Source organism: Alligator mississippiensis, chromosome 13, assembly GCF_030867095.1.
Source record: "Alligator mississippiensis isolate rAllMis1 chromosome 13, rAllMis1, whole genome shotgun sequence".
In the NCBI taxonomy this organism is placed as follows: domain Eukaryota; kingdom Metazoa; phylum Chordata; order Crocodylia; family Alligatoridae; genus Alligator; species Alligator mississippiensis.
In genome coordinates, this window is record NC_081836.1 from 8,048,339 (window position 1) to 8,061,982 (window position 13,644).

The 13,644-nt window shown below is 45.8% G+C and overlaps 1 protein-coding gene across 3 annotated transcripts in view; it reads left to right on the plus strand.

Moving 5' to 3' along the window:
* DVL1 (dishevelled segment polarity protein 1) overlaps positions 1–13,644 on the plus strand; it is a 177,684-nt gene that overhangs the window by 129,649 nt on the left and 34,391 nt on the right. The window contains exons 1-2 of one of the 3 annotated variants that reach the window (XM_019493894.2): positions 245–373; positions 2,763–3,274. The exons of the other annotated variants lie outside the window; for them this stretch is intronic. Of the exons in view, the coding sequence (XP_019349439.1) occupies positions 3,076–3,274 (199 nt within the window). The 5' untranslated portion in view covers positions 245–373; positions 2,763–3,075. Of the gene's footprint in view, positions 1–244; positions 374–2,762; positions 3,275–13,644 lie in introns of those variants that run through there. 3 annotated transcript variants of the gene reach the window in all.

Consider the following 13,644-nt stretch of genomic DNA (forward strand, 5'->3'; position numbering starts at 1 on the left):
ATGTGTCAGCTGCCTGCTGGAAGGCAGCGTACCTGTCCTCCCAGCACTGCCCTATGGGGACTCGCTACTGAAGGAGCTATTCATCACTGCAACAATGCGTGCGCCAGAGGCAAGGCAGGAGGCCAGAGAAGTAGAGCACATCCCTGAAACATTTGCATAGCTTTCCCCTCATTGGCTTTGCTCTGAGTGATGCAGCTGCGCCTAAGATGAAGGCAGAGTGACGGCTGTCTCAATAACCAGTGTCTCAGGTATCCTTAGGCACGGTGGGGTTGAGTGCTGGGGTTTTTTATTTTTATTTTTTTAAAGGATTTCATAGGAAATCCAGGCTGAAGTTTGTTCTGCCCAGTCTGGCCAGCAGAAGTTGTGCTTTAAAGTAAGTAACTATAGCAGCTTATTGACTCTGTGGTTGGAGGGAGTCTGTTGCAGTCTAAAAAGCTCAGGAGGGGTATGAATGCTGGGGTGCAGGTGGGTTTGGAGGGGAGCATGTGTATGTGAGAGATTGAGATCCATTTTCTTGCTTGGACGCTTTGAATACACAAATGTAACACTCATTTAAAGTTAAAAAGCCCCCTTGTTTTGGCATCAGTACAGAAAAATACTCTAATCTTTCTCTAGTTAGCAATTATCCACTCAGAGTCTGGTAAAATCAAGGGAGAAATTGTTCAAATATCTGATCACAGGCCATGGGTATGTCAGTACTGGAGGTGCACGCCGCAGCTCGCTGATGACAGACAGCGTTGAAATCAGCAGCTGTTTTAAATATGTGCATTCCCCAGGCAAAAAGTTGGGTACATTTTATAGCATTGATAGTTCAAATTAAAGGAAATATTTCCTAACCTGAATGGATACAAAAGGTAGAGCTAATTGGGTGTGCAAAGTGAAAGGCATTTTTTAAAATCTGTTAGGTTATTAAAATAAGTGAGTGGCAGAAATAGAAGTTAGGGAACAAGTTGCCTGGCCTGGGGGAGTCATGGAGGTAGATAACAAAACAGACCTGCACAAATGTGAACTGAAGAAAAACAGTTATTGAAGCTATGTCACAGAAAGTTCTCCAAAAGATAGGATGGATTTGTTTAAATTTACCATATGCGGTAATGTATGCAATGCCATCTGGACTATAGGAATCTTTGGAGCACTATCATAACAAAATGTGAACCTTAATAATAATAGAAAAATATGCATGGGTTTAGTCTGTTGCAGTATCACCCCTGCACTCCCAGCCCGATTGCCTAGACATACGGAGAACAAATAAAGGAAAGGAGGGGGAAGAGGGAGTAAATATAAAAAGCTTTTTAAAAAGAAAATAATAAAAAAAGCAGTTGTAAAAGCTTTCAACAAAGCTGAGAAATCTCTCCAAGCGCTCGTCTGGTTAAATGTCCTATAGTAAAAGAGCACGAGTGCTGTAATTTGTCTCTGTTGCATGTGTTCTGATGGCCCAGGCATGGACTATGAAAATCTCTTTGCAACGGGGAATTAATAATGAACTGAATCTTGAGAGGCATCGGGCCACTGTAAATCCTATTGAAATCAGTGGGTGCTGAGGATCTGCAGCACCTCTGAAAATTTGTTTTAGTTACATAACTAAAAACCATTCCTCAAGAAACTGTTCCCGTGTATCTCTACTGGAGCGTATAACAAGAAAGCTGGGGCAGGGTTTGAGCATAAAGAGGAGTTTAAATACAAAGATAGTTTCCTTTGCTATTGGAAATTCAGCAAGCAGAAAAATGTATACAACCAATTCCACAATTACTTTAGAGGGTGAGGAGCTAAATAACAGGCTTCCTATTCAAGCATAACTCCCATCAAAGCAGGTAGAAACTTTGCCTGAGGTGGGTCCTGGATCTCAGGGTGCCCTGATTCAGGAAAAGACACGTGCTTAAATCCCCTGAAGTCAAAGGGATTTAAGCACATACTTAACACTTAAACATGGATGGACAATTGGACATGCTACGTCATTTCCTGAATTAGGGACATAGTATTTAAGATCCCGAAGTTTTAAGAATGTATTTTGGGGTCTCTTACACGTACCAAACTCTCATTGACTTCATGAACAGTAATCTGGTTTATCTTCTTGTGAATGAGACCAAATTTAGCCCACTGTACATGATTAAAAATGCCTCTGCCATAACCCTGACAGAACAATTGGTCTGTTTTATCCTTTGTTAAGCAGAGGTTCCTGGATTTCTTTTGGATCTGTACCAAGATAATTGAAGGAGTTTTGCCTGAGAAACCTGCCAGTACTCATATTAAGGTTAACAGTATATGTGAATGAAGGCTGAGCAAATATATACAAGGGGAACTCCCGCAAACATAGTATAAGGATATTATTTCTACAGTAATTTATTATGTATGTTTTATCCTTTTAGGCCTCTAAATCATAATAAATTAAAATATTTTTTAAAATCCCAGTGAAACAAGAAAAATCAGGCAGTATTATTTTGCTCCAAGATGAATTCCTGCAATATATTAAATTTTTTTTTAAATCCCCAAATCGCCATAATCTCCAGTAGTCCAAGCGTATAGCAAAAAGTAATCATGCAAATTCCAAAGCTGTGCTTATGCATGGCCTGTTTGGATAAAAGAGGGCTGTAGCATATATTCCCGGATCCCATTTAAAATGTGTCTGTAAAAGGATTTGGATCTTTGGAGATGATCCACAAAAAAGAGAGTGACTTGTATCCTGCAGCTGCGAGTGCAAAGTGCATTCTGGAAACGGCAGAGTGAAAAGGCCAGTGCAAATGATTTTTGTTCTGTCTCCCCAGTCCCTTGAAGATTCAGTGCTCACCAGATGGGCTGCCTCTCGGGCACGAGCTTCTTTGGGATTGTCACGGAGGAAGACCAATGCAGACGCACACTTTCCCCCCCCTCCCAATAATCTTTGAATCTTTGGAAATGGAATTTGCTTAATGCCCCAGCTGGAGCTGTGATCAGGCTTACTTTCTTTCAGAAACAATCATTGCTCAGGCACAGAGCGAGAGAACCTTGTGCGGCTGGATTTGTTTGCTCGACGTGCGCAGAGTAGCCGTCACATTGCATACGGCGGACACCTTTGCTGGGCACCGGGTGGGCAGGGCAATGGTTACACCCACGTTTTTGGAATGCTTTGGTAGAAGCCGATCCCGGCAGGAGAGGCAGCAGGAGCACCGGCAGCAGCCACGTCCCTCTCAAAGACCCCAGCACAATAGGAGGCATTGCCACAAGTGGTGTCACCACCTGATGAGGCCTTTGGAACCAGTCCGATGCTATCCAGAAGCTCAGCCCCGTGTGCATCACTGTAGGTATCAAACTCTATCCTAAATGAGATTCCTGTGCCCGCTGATGGGTCACAGCGCCAGCAAATGCACATTGTGACCACGTTGTCTTTAGGCTTGGAAACCACGGCACTCTGTATAAGTGACAGAGAATGCACCCCTGCCTCTCAGTGGTTTAAGGATTTATTTCATCCCTTAGGAAACAAAGCCTCCATGTGAATGTGTAACAGCCCTGGGGAAGCTCCCAAGCTGCACAGCCACGAAGCTGCTGTATTTGGTCCCCATCTTACTGGGCTCATATTCTCTTCGGTTTCCTCTCCACTGAATATTTTGCAGCATTTGCTGTTTCCTTGGCCTTTCTGGCACATCCCTCATCACCCCTTTACAGAAATGGGACATCATAACCCAGTTGTTCTAGACTTTCAAGGCCCATTATGGCTCTTATTAGCTCAAGCACACCTTTTCCCTATAGTCCAGCTGCATGGGGATTTGTAGTTTCTCCCTCCAGGGACATGTGATAGTTGAGAAAACAGATGCTTGGTTGGGCATTTGTAGGTGTCCAGAAGGACCAGTTGCTCTTTGATTTCTGCAAGGAACGCACAGATCGAGACAGCACACTTGAACACTCGCCCCTGCCTCAGTTCCCTCAATGTTCTTAAGTATTCTTTTATCTAAGGTTAGAGTCTCCTAGTGACTCCAGCATCCACCTCCTGATCCTCTGAATCATGCTGTTTCTGACTCCCTTACAGTTAGTGTCCTTCCTCAGCCTGTCCTGAACTTCAAATGAACTTAATCCCATTGTATACACCCAGGAGTTTGAGATCTGTGCGCCTAGCATTGAGCAAGAAGTCAGTTGACCCCAGGCATCCAAGCTCCCACTTTACTCGGTAGATTGGGCCCTCGCCAGCTTTCTAAAACTTCCTTTCTTGCTTCCAGCTCTGACATGATGGCAGGACAGACTAAAAAGAGTCTATTAGGTTATATAAGAGAGGCTCTGATCGCTCCTTGCTTTTTTGTTACTCTAGTTGAAGACCAGACTGGAGACACATGGAACCGTCTCACTGCTAAATGCAGGTGCAGCAGCCATGTAGTGCTTGCCTTCTTTCTTAAAGGCTTGGCATATCGCTGAAAGATCAGAGCTTTAGTGGAAATGTGCCCAATAGGCAACGCAGCTCTGTTTTGGCCTGTGTGTAAGAAGTGGCATTTAGCAGGTTAAAACTGTCTGCTCTCACAGCTGTCCTCTGTGGGAAAGTTCCCCCTGGAGGACTAGAGCGTAGAACATTGATGTGGGCCATTAATTCTTCATAATGGCTGTGAACTGATCGCGCTTATGTCTGGGATAAATTATTTACCTGATAATGAATGGGGAAACTGTGTTTTGAGTCTAAATATTACACACGGGATTAAGAGTCCCATTCCATCTGATCAGAGCACAAGTCAGAGCCTCACGTTTATAGCTCCTGAAACAGCAGCTCGTGTGCGCTGTAGGGAAATTTAAATCTTGGGATATGCTGAGATGCCAAAAGGTATCAGTTCCTCTCGATATTAATGCAAGGTAATCGCAGCAAAGAATGTGTTCGGGCAGTGGTGTAATTCTTAACTGGTGTAATTCTTAATAAATTGTTGGCCGGACAAAGTGCAGACAGCAGGAAAAGGGGAGTGCTGCTTATGGAGAAATGCCGATTAACACACTGGGGGGAAGAGTCCTATGGCTGAGAGCCAGGCTCAGGGGTGATCTGGTGGCCACCTGTAAGTTTATCAGGGGTGCTCATCAGGATCTGGGGGAACGTCTGTTCACCAGAGTGCCCCAAGGGATGACAAGATCGGCCGGTCACAAACTCCGCTGCGACCGATTCAGGCTGGACATAAGAAAGAACTTATTTACCGTCCGAGCCCCCAAGGTTTGGAATAGACTGCCGCCGGAGGTGGTTCAAGCACCTACTTTGAGCACCTTCAAGACGCATTTGGATGCTTATCTTGCTGGGATCCCTGCTGAATTCCTGCCCCTGGGGCAGGAGGCTGGACTCGATGATCCTCCAGGGTCCTTTCCAGCCCAAATGTCTATGAAATCTATGAGCCTAAAAGAGCTTGCCCCTAAGCTGGATGCTGGCTGATCCAACCTAGGTGACAGCTGCAACCCCCCCCCCCCCCCCCCAAAAACAGTGCATAAATATGAATTTGAATCATTAAGCAGATCTGTTCTGAGCTTTTGTTTTTGTTTCCCGTGACTCCTTTGGTGGGGGAAGTTGCAGGCATTGGCATTTGTGGGATCAGTGACTTCTGAGATAGCACCTGTGGATGCTAGCAGGAGACACGTTTCAGATTTGGAGTCGCCAGGGCTGTTGCCTGAAGCCTGGTTCTGAGAGCAATACCCTTCCAGCCAGAGAAGAAAAACCAGAACATGTGTGGCCTCTTGGGCCCAATGATCAGGCTCTGGTATAGTTCATCTCCTATGTAGAGCAGTGAATGCCATGCCCAGAATTAGCCTTCAAAAAGATTCGGCAAAGACTCCTCAATGGCAGATAGGTTCAGTAAAATAACCACCCGCTCAGGGACAATTTCAGAACAGAAAAATTCACTGGGAAAATGATCTCGTTTTGGATGAGGCGCTGTGTCCTGAAGGGCATCCTGTTTTGAAAGCCACCTCCCTTCCCAGCTGTATAAGGGGCAGGAGAGAGCTCAGAGGTCTCGGTCAATAAATAGCGCTCTTAAACACTCTGTCCATTAAACGCTCTGGAGTTCTCGGTGCTGGAGTGAATGCAAGATGGAATTATACAGAGGAAAAGGTGACCCAGAAAAGCTCTTAGACCACCCAGTCTGAATGGAGTAAAGAATCTGCGCTGTCTAGTGACTGCCTGGGGCAATTTGGGGCTTCTGCAGAGAACATGGGAGCGACCCAACCTTTGATGCTGCGGTGCCCTCAGCTGCAAAAATAGAGAAGAGTTACGAGACCAGGAGAGCTATGGAACGTGCAAGGGCCGAACGGGACCAAATGCGGGTTCCCTCCTGGGCAGCACGCTTAAAACCCTTCCAAACCAAATGTAAGTGAGACTTCTCTCCTTGGTGAGGGACTTGGCCAGAGCCAGCCCCTTTTCACCAGGGTAACAGAGATGAAATCCTGGCTCTTGAGTTTTACGTGATTCTTGCTGCCCTGCCAATGAGAGTTTGGAAAAGCTGTCCTCAACTGGAACTTGGTTTTTAAAATCCGGGCTCTGTTCAATGCCAGCTCCACCAAATGAAATCAAAATGATCAGCTAACGACAATGCGATTAGTTTTATGAGTTGCAAGGAACGAATAGCAGAGAGAAGGCAGGGAGGGCAAGAACAGTCATAAAGGGGGGGTGTCCAGTGGGGAAGTATTAAGTAGAGTCTTCTGGGGATTGGTGTTTGGACCCGTGCTGCTTCTAAGTTATATATTGCTCCTCTATGAAAAATAGACGTTTAAAACTCATAAAGGGCCGAGTTGTTAAACCTGTCTGCTGTAAATTGTGAGTCAGTTAGTAAATCTGTAAGGACCTGCTTCAGCTACCACTGAAGTGTCAGCAGGGTTGCACGCTAGATTAGCTGATACCAAAAGGATATGCAGCTCTTGGAGGCAGCTATGCTGCCTGTTGGGACTGCACTGGGGGAAGAGTTTGGGAAGGTCTGTGCCTTTGTCACATGTGACACTTGTCTTTTTTGCTGACCCTGGGTCTCTTCTTTCTTGCCAGCTCTCTTGCTGAGGTTGACTTTTTGCATCCTTCTTCCGCAACTCAGCCTCACGTGCCAGGCTGTCCTGCAGACTGCCCAGCTTGTCCTTTTTCTTCTATCCCTATTGCAAGAGCCATCCCAGCTCTAAATTGCTCATTGATTTCACGACCCCCTGAGGCCCCATCCAACCTTACTGCTCTCTGAATCTGTGCATTTGATTAGAATTGGCTTCTATTGCAGTCCATCCTGAATGTCCTAGTTAAAGAGCATGGCCCCATTGTGCTAGGTGCTGTCCACTCATGTAATAAAAAGTTAGTTCCCATGCCTAGAGCTATCTGCTGTTTGGACTCAGTGTTCATTCAGTCCTGTCAGTGAGTTTGCCAGTGATTCCATTATCAGGTAGCCCTTAGACACAGCAATGCACTTCTCCATCAAGACCAGTTTAAAGTAGAAGTGGTTTTAGATCGGTGCAAGAGTGCCCTTGCTGCCAGGTGGGAGCGACTCTTGCAGCTTCAGGTGCTACCATGTCACAGCTGCTGCTTGCCAGCCCTATAGGAAAATGAGTTGATGGGGTCAGCACTGCTGTCTGAATCTATTCAAACCTCATCCTTAGTGCCCAGAAGGATAATGGGCACTAATTAACCCCCATCATCTCTTGCTGCTCTCTACAAAGAACCCACCATGCCCAGGTATAGCCTCCCACATGCCTTGCAAGCCCATATTGGAGTGAGTTTTTGGGAGTGGGGGGCTCAGGGGAAGCCTGCACTGCTGCTGCTTGCATTACATCTGCTCTGTGGATCAACAGAGGAAGTCAGTCTCCAGACCTACTCACCTGGCACCTTTCATGGGAACTAAAATGACTTAAATTTAAAAAGAAAATGCTCCTGGAGCAGCGAGTGCGGAGACAAACACAGGGGCTATTATGCAGTGATCAGGAGCTCCCTTCACTGCCTCTGAGTTGAGAGCCTGGGGTTTTTCATTTAATGGAGAAGGGGGAATGTTGGCCAGGATTCAGGGTTAACCCCATCCCCTTTCAACCGTGCCATTGGGCCTTTTAAAATGCACCAGGAACAGGCAAAAGAAATCTCAATGTAATGTAAATCAGAGACTTGGTGTAGGGCTGTTGGCCCCTGCTGAGTCTGCTTTGAAGTACACCTTTGAAAGGGTGCATGGAGATACAGGCTGGAGAACCAGAGCTGTGTGCAGCATTTACTGCCTGGATGATATTGAAGCTCCCTTACTTGATGCCAGGATCCTTGGTACGGTGAGAGGGATCCCTACAATTGAGTTTGCACGCTCTGCCATGTACGGCTACAGGTAAGACTGAGGTCTGAGGTCAAGAGAAGCTGCCTTTGCTAGAGGGAAAGTGGGAATTGTGTCCCTGGGAATCTTTTCATTGCCTTCACAGTCTCCTAACAGTGCATTTTCGTGAGGTCCTTGGTTGCTTTTTTCCCTCATCCATTTCTCTCCTTTTCTTTTCTCCATCCCTTAAGGCTCAGAACAGTTTTTGTCTTGGATTTCAACACATCTTTGTATCTGGGGGTTGCAGAAACCTCAGTCCTTTTCCACCCCTCACTTCTCTCTTCTCTGAGTAGCTTTTTCCATACCACTGTTCCCAGCAACCCACACAGTGGGGAGAAGAAAGGGTGGCTTCATATTTAGGATGCATGACCAGGAGGCAAGGAATCTGGATTCTTTTACTGGCTCTGCTACAGCCTCCCTGTTTGACCTCAGTCAAGTCCCTTGCAAGTCATGCTTTGTGCCCCTGCTACCTAGCTGTAAAGTGAAGATGAAAACCTGGCTTTTCTCTCACCCTTTTTCTTGTCTATCTAATGTAAGTTCTGTGGGGCAGGAATGGTCTTTCACGCTGGCACAATGCTGTGCTTGGTGCTGTTAAGTGGGCTATTATTGCAGTAAAAATAATGGGAGAAACTGTGCTCTAACACACTTTCCCTATGATTATATGGGGCGATCCAAGCCTTCTGCGGCCTGTGGGTCTGCCTTTCTTGCAATCTGTAGTTAGTTTCCATTAACTTGACTTTCTAGGGGATCGCAGCGGTGGGCAGCAGGGGGGAAAACTGTTCTTTTGCTTCTTATGCTGCCATGTGTTCCTATATTTTGGCTTGTATAATGAGAGTGCCCCATCCCGCACACCTGATAAAATAAACTGGAAACCCAGTGTTTATTTTATAAGTCCAGGAGCCCTTTTTGGAATGGGAAGGGAGGAATCCTTTGCAGCCAGTTCAGAAAGAAACACAGCGTGGAGTTTGAGCTGACCCAGAATGATGGATTATGGTAGCTAGATCTCCTTAATCCTAGTGTTTATCTGCAGTGTTTGCTGAAGACCCAGTTACAGATTGATTTCCAAATACCTGCTGGCAAGCTGACCACCTCTGCTCTCTCATTTCCTCTCCGGCTGCTGGATGAGTTCAGATTCTATTACTGCTATTTTTTATTGCTATTCAGTTGCATGGTATTTTTTCTTCCATTCATCCCCAGGAGCCTTCACAAGAGTGAGGAAAAGAGAGGTGAGTGCAAGAACATTTTGGTGAGCTTCTTAGCCTAACTCCTTGCACAGGGGATGAATAGAGGATGCTGTCCATTGCTGTGATTCAGGGATGCAGCAGTTGCCCTACAGTTGCCCAGCTTAAAGCAAGGGAAGAATCTGGATTCCCCATCCTTCCCAATGCCAGCAAAATTCCTCGCAGAAAACCCCTTTCCCCTAGCCAGCAAGGTGGGTGCAAATTTGCCTTTAGCACCTCTTAGATATTTAGCAATGGCTCTCAAAGGCCTGGAGTCTGGGGATTTGGGTTCTGTTCCCAGCTCTGCTGTAGGCTCCCCTCTGGCCTTCTCTCTCAACTCTTCCATTTCCCCATTTGCACATGTAATTGTTAGTATTTCTCCTGGAGGGTGATGTGAGGGACAGTCAGTTCGACTGAGGTTGTTAGTGCTGCCCAGGGGATTTGAACACGTGATTCTTATTCATTGAACTAGAGATTGGGGCTTCTCAATGTGGGTTAGGTAGAGAGCATGTTGTGGGTACAGCCGTTCATTCTGATCATTATTGTTTCCTTGTGGCTCCCCTTTACACCTCCCTCAGGGTGTTCTGCATTTGTGCAGTGCTTAGCATAATGGGGCCAGACTCGGGGTCATAAGTGCTCCTACCTGACAAATAACCATAATGAATTGTGAAAATTTTAGCCTTTTAGATCCTTGAGCACAGCAAAGCCCCAAAACAAGAAGTGCTGTGGGAGCAAACGAGCAAGGAATGAAGTTCATCTGACCCTCTCATATGGTTTGCGCCCTGTGTTTACTGTCAGGGAGGGTATTTTGTAACAGGCTTTTAAACAAAAGAACTAATAAAGACAACCCTATCTTTTTCTCCGGCAAATTCAAAAGTAGAATCAAAGTAAAAGTATAGCTAATATCCATCTAAGGCAGCAGTAATCAGCACAGTAAAAGCAAGTCCAGCAATGCCTTCCTAACCCCTGCCTCCCCTTTCCCTAGAACCCTTGTAAGTAATGCACCTTGCCCAGGTGAGACTGCACCCACAATGTGCCTGCTTGGAAATGCGGCCTCAAAATGGCAGAGTTGCGATGGGAATCAGTTTGCTGTCTAAATCCAGCTGCACGGCACCTTCACTGTACTGCACTGCCAGGCTCAGCTTTTATTAACCAGATGCACAGTGAATTTTATAATCATGGCCAGCACTGAAGAAGTACAAAGAGTGGTGGCTTGCCCCTGGACAAGTAGCTAGGGCTATTCAACCTAGTACTGACTGCAGGCTCAAATTGTGTAGGAGCCCTCTGAACTGCAGTCATGATGATGACTACAAAGCACGTCTTCAGGTTGTTGCTGAATTGGGACCTTAACTTTTCCTGTGTTCTGCCTCTGTAGCAGGGGCTTTGTGCTCTTATTTTATTGAGTCACCAGGAGGAAGGAGCTCTGAAGGGGGAATCTAATTGCCTGGTGATTGCCTTAAATTGCCGTCAGCAGAAAAGGCTTTCTTCAGCAGCTGGTCATTTCTTGGTGCCCTTCCGTCTCCCCACTTTCATCCCTGCCTTGCTGCCCCCCACACCAGTAAGGGAACATTCATTCCTGTGTCTGGAGAGACATGACAAGGCTCTTCTGCCTCTTGCTTTGGCATGTGAGAATTAACAAATCTTTTCTGCCTAGGTAGACCCAAATGTTGTGTGTGATTTAAGATGGGAATTTTCAAAGGAGCTTGGGAACATTAACACTTACCTGTTTCGTGGGATCTGGGTGTTGCATTCCCCTAAGCCCCTCCAAATATCCCGGTCTTGGTCCAGTAACATTGCTTCCTATTTCTGTAGCACTTTCCATCTAAAGCACTTACCAGATATTAGGGCTCTCCCTCCTGGGAGCTAATGGTTTATGATTCCCAAGTACATAGATGACGGACTGAGATGCAGAGGTGATGGGACAGGTCCATGGCCGCATCGCTAACAGTGAACCCAAGTCTCCAGACCTTCTACTTATGTCATTGCATCAAGAGTTAAAGCTCTTAGTACATACCACACGAGGGACCCTTGTTACGAGTCCAAGCTAATGGCATTCTCCTTAGCTTTAGCAGACACTGCTGTAACTGTCTGAAGCCTATTAATTTGACGAACAGAGCACTGTTTTCTCAGCTTTCGAGTCTGGAAGCCTTTCCCTTCTCCTTCCTTTTTTTTCCTGTTTTTGTCATGGATGAAAGCACCTTTGAAAGAAAAATTGTTTTTTAAAGCCTGGCTGAGTAGCTGGAGTTGAACATTCAGGGAGTCTGTAGAACAGATTACTTGACCTTGACTTTCAAAGGTCAAAGTTGGCCTATTCCCCATGAGAAGAAATAACACAGTTCAGTCTTTACTTCCTCAGTGGCCGTTCCGTAAATAGACTTGTGTGTTTTGAGACCACCTGCTCGATCGTCAAAATAGCTTTTACCTCCACAGCATTAAACTCCAGGTTATGAAGGACAAAATTTGTCCCATCTTTAGTTTTCCTTGTATCTATTTATTTGGTGTGTGATGTGATGGCTTAGTTGCCTAGTCTCCTTTCAAACCAGAAATAAAAGGTTATTGTGCATGGATTCCCACTAGTTGTTTTTTACCTGATCCTCTGCGATGCAAATAAGAAAGAGAGAGAGAGAAGGAAGGAAATGCATAATATTTAGCCCATTTTAGCATTTAAAGAAGCAGCTGAATTTTCAGACATTTATTCAACCAGAACCTTAGAGTCCTTTAACGTTCCTTTTTGCATCATGATTGCTAACAAGAAGTCATTCAATGGCTGAGCCTTACTGCTTATAGAGCTGCTTTTCAGGCCAAGAGCTCAAAGAGCAGTGGCCAGTCGCAGTTGGGTAGTATTTGCTCACATGTCAAATGGCATGCCAACAGCAGGCCTCCTGATGGCACTCCTCCCCAGAGGTAGCGTTCCTTAATGGTGATCCTTAGAGGTGATTCTTAATGGTGTCAGGACACCAGGCAGCATGTGTGCCCACCTGAGAGGAGTCTGGAGAAGAGAAGACTGAGAGGGGATTTAATAGCTGCCTTCAACTCCCTGAAGTGGGGTCCAAAGAGGATGGAGCTGGGCTGTTCTTGGGGGGGGGGGGGCGCAGATGAGATGACAGAACAAGGAGCAATGGGCTCAAATTGCAGCAAGGTTAGATATTAGGGAAAACTCTCTCTATAGTAGAAGACATGTTTGCCATGAAGAACTTGCAGCAACATGACAAGGAAAATATTATTGTCTCAATTTCACAGATTGGGAGATGGGTATGGAGAGGTTAAATGATAGGGCTGAAGTGACAGGGAGCCCGAGGCAGAGCCTGGAACTGAATTCTGATATCCAGCCCAGTGCTTGAAATACAAGACCTTCCCTGGTGGCCTTGGAGTTGGCCCTAGGGAAGGAGAGCCAGTCTCAGTGCCCGTTACTGGAAATGGTTTTCAGTCCCAGTGGAGAAGTCGGGGCTTGGATGGATCTCGTCATCTGAATTAGCACCTCTGTGCACTGAGATGCAAACATACATCTCTGGTGAAAAGCTTGATTGAATGGATGTTGCAAGCGCGGGTTGTTTGTAAGCCACAATGGAGCCACATTAGCCAAGAGAAGAGAAACCTGCAGCACTTGCTCTGCAAAGAGAGAGAAGGATTTCGTTTCCACAGGCTGCCAGGGTCGCATGCGGATGTGCCACGATGGCATGAGATGTGGAAATTATACAGTAGGGTGATTCTTTCATAGCCATAAATGTGTGAATCATAAAGAAAAATAATAGTGCTTTATGCTTCTCTAGTGCCTTTATCTGAAGATCTCAAAAGAGTTTTGCAAACATTCATGAGGAGGCAGGGAGCAAAGCGGTCAGGTTTCCATTTCACAGATGAGCAAACCAAGGTGGAGAGATGAAGCCCTTCGGAGCGGGTACCCAGATCCCTCAGCTCTTGGTTTAGCACTTTACTGTTAGTTCACACGCCCTCTTTTTAAGTAATCCTGCTCAAAAGTACTTATCGAAGATCTTGGACTGTAGATGTCTTGCTGGGCATAATATAATTGCATTCTGCTTTTTATGTTTTCTGGCATGGCCATTCTTTCCTTGTGAAGCTTTTCCATTCCAGTGTATAATCTGCTTGGACCTGGGAAGGAATCCCGAGGGCTGGAAAGTGGAAAGCTTGCTTTAAAATGTCAGCCGCTTTTTGAAGTCCATTTT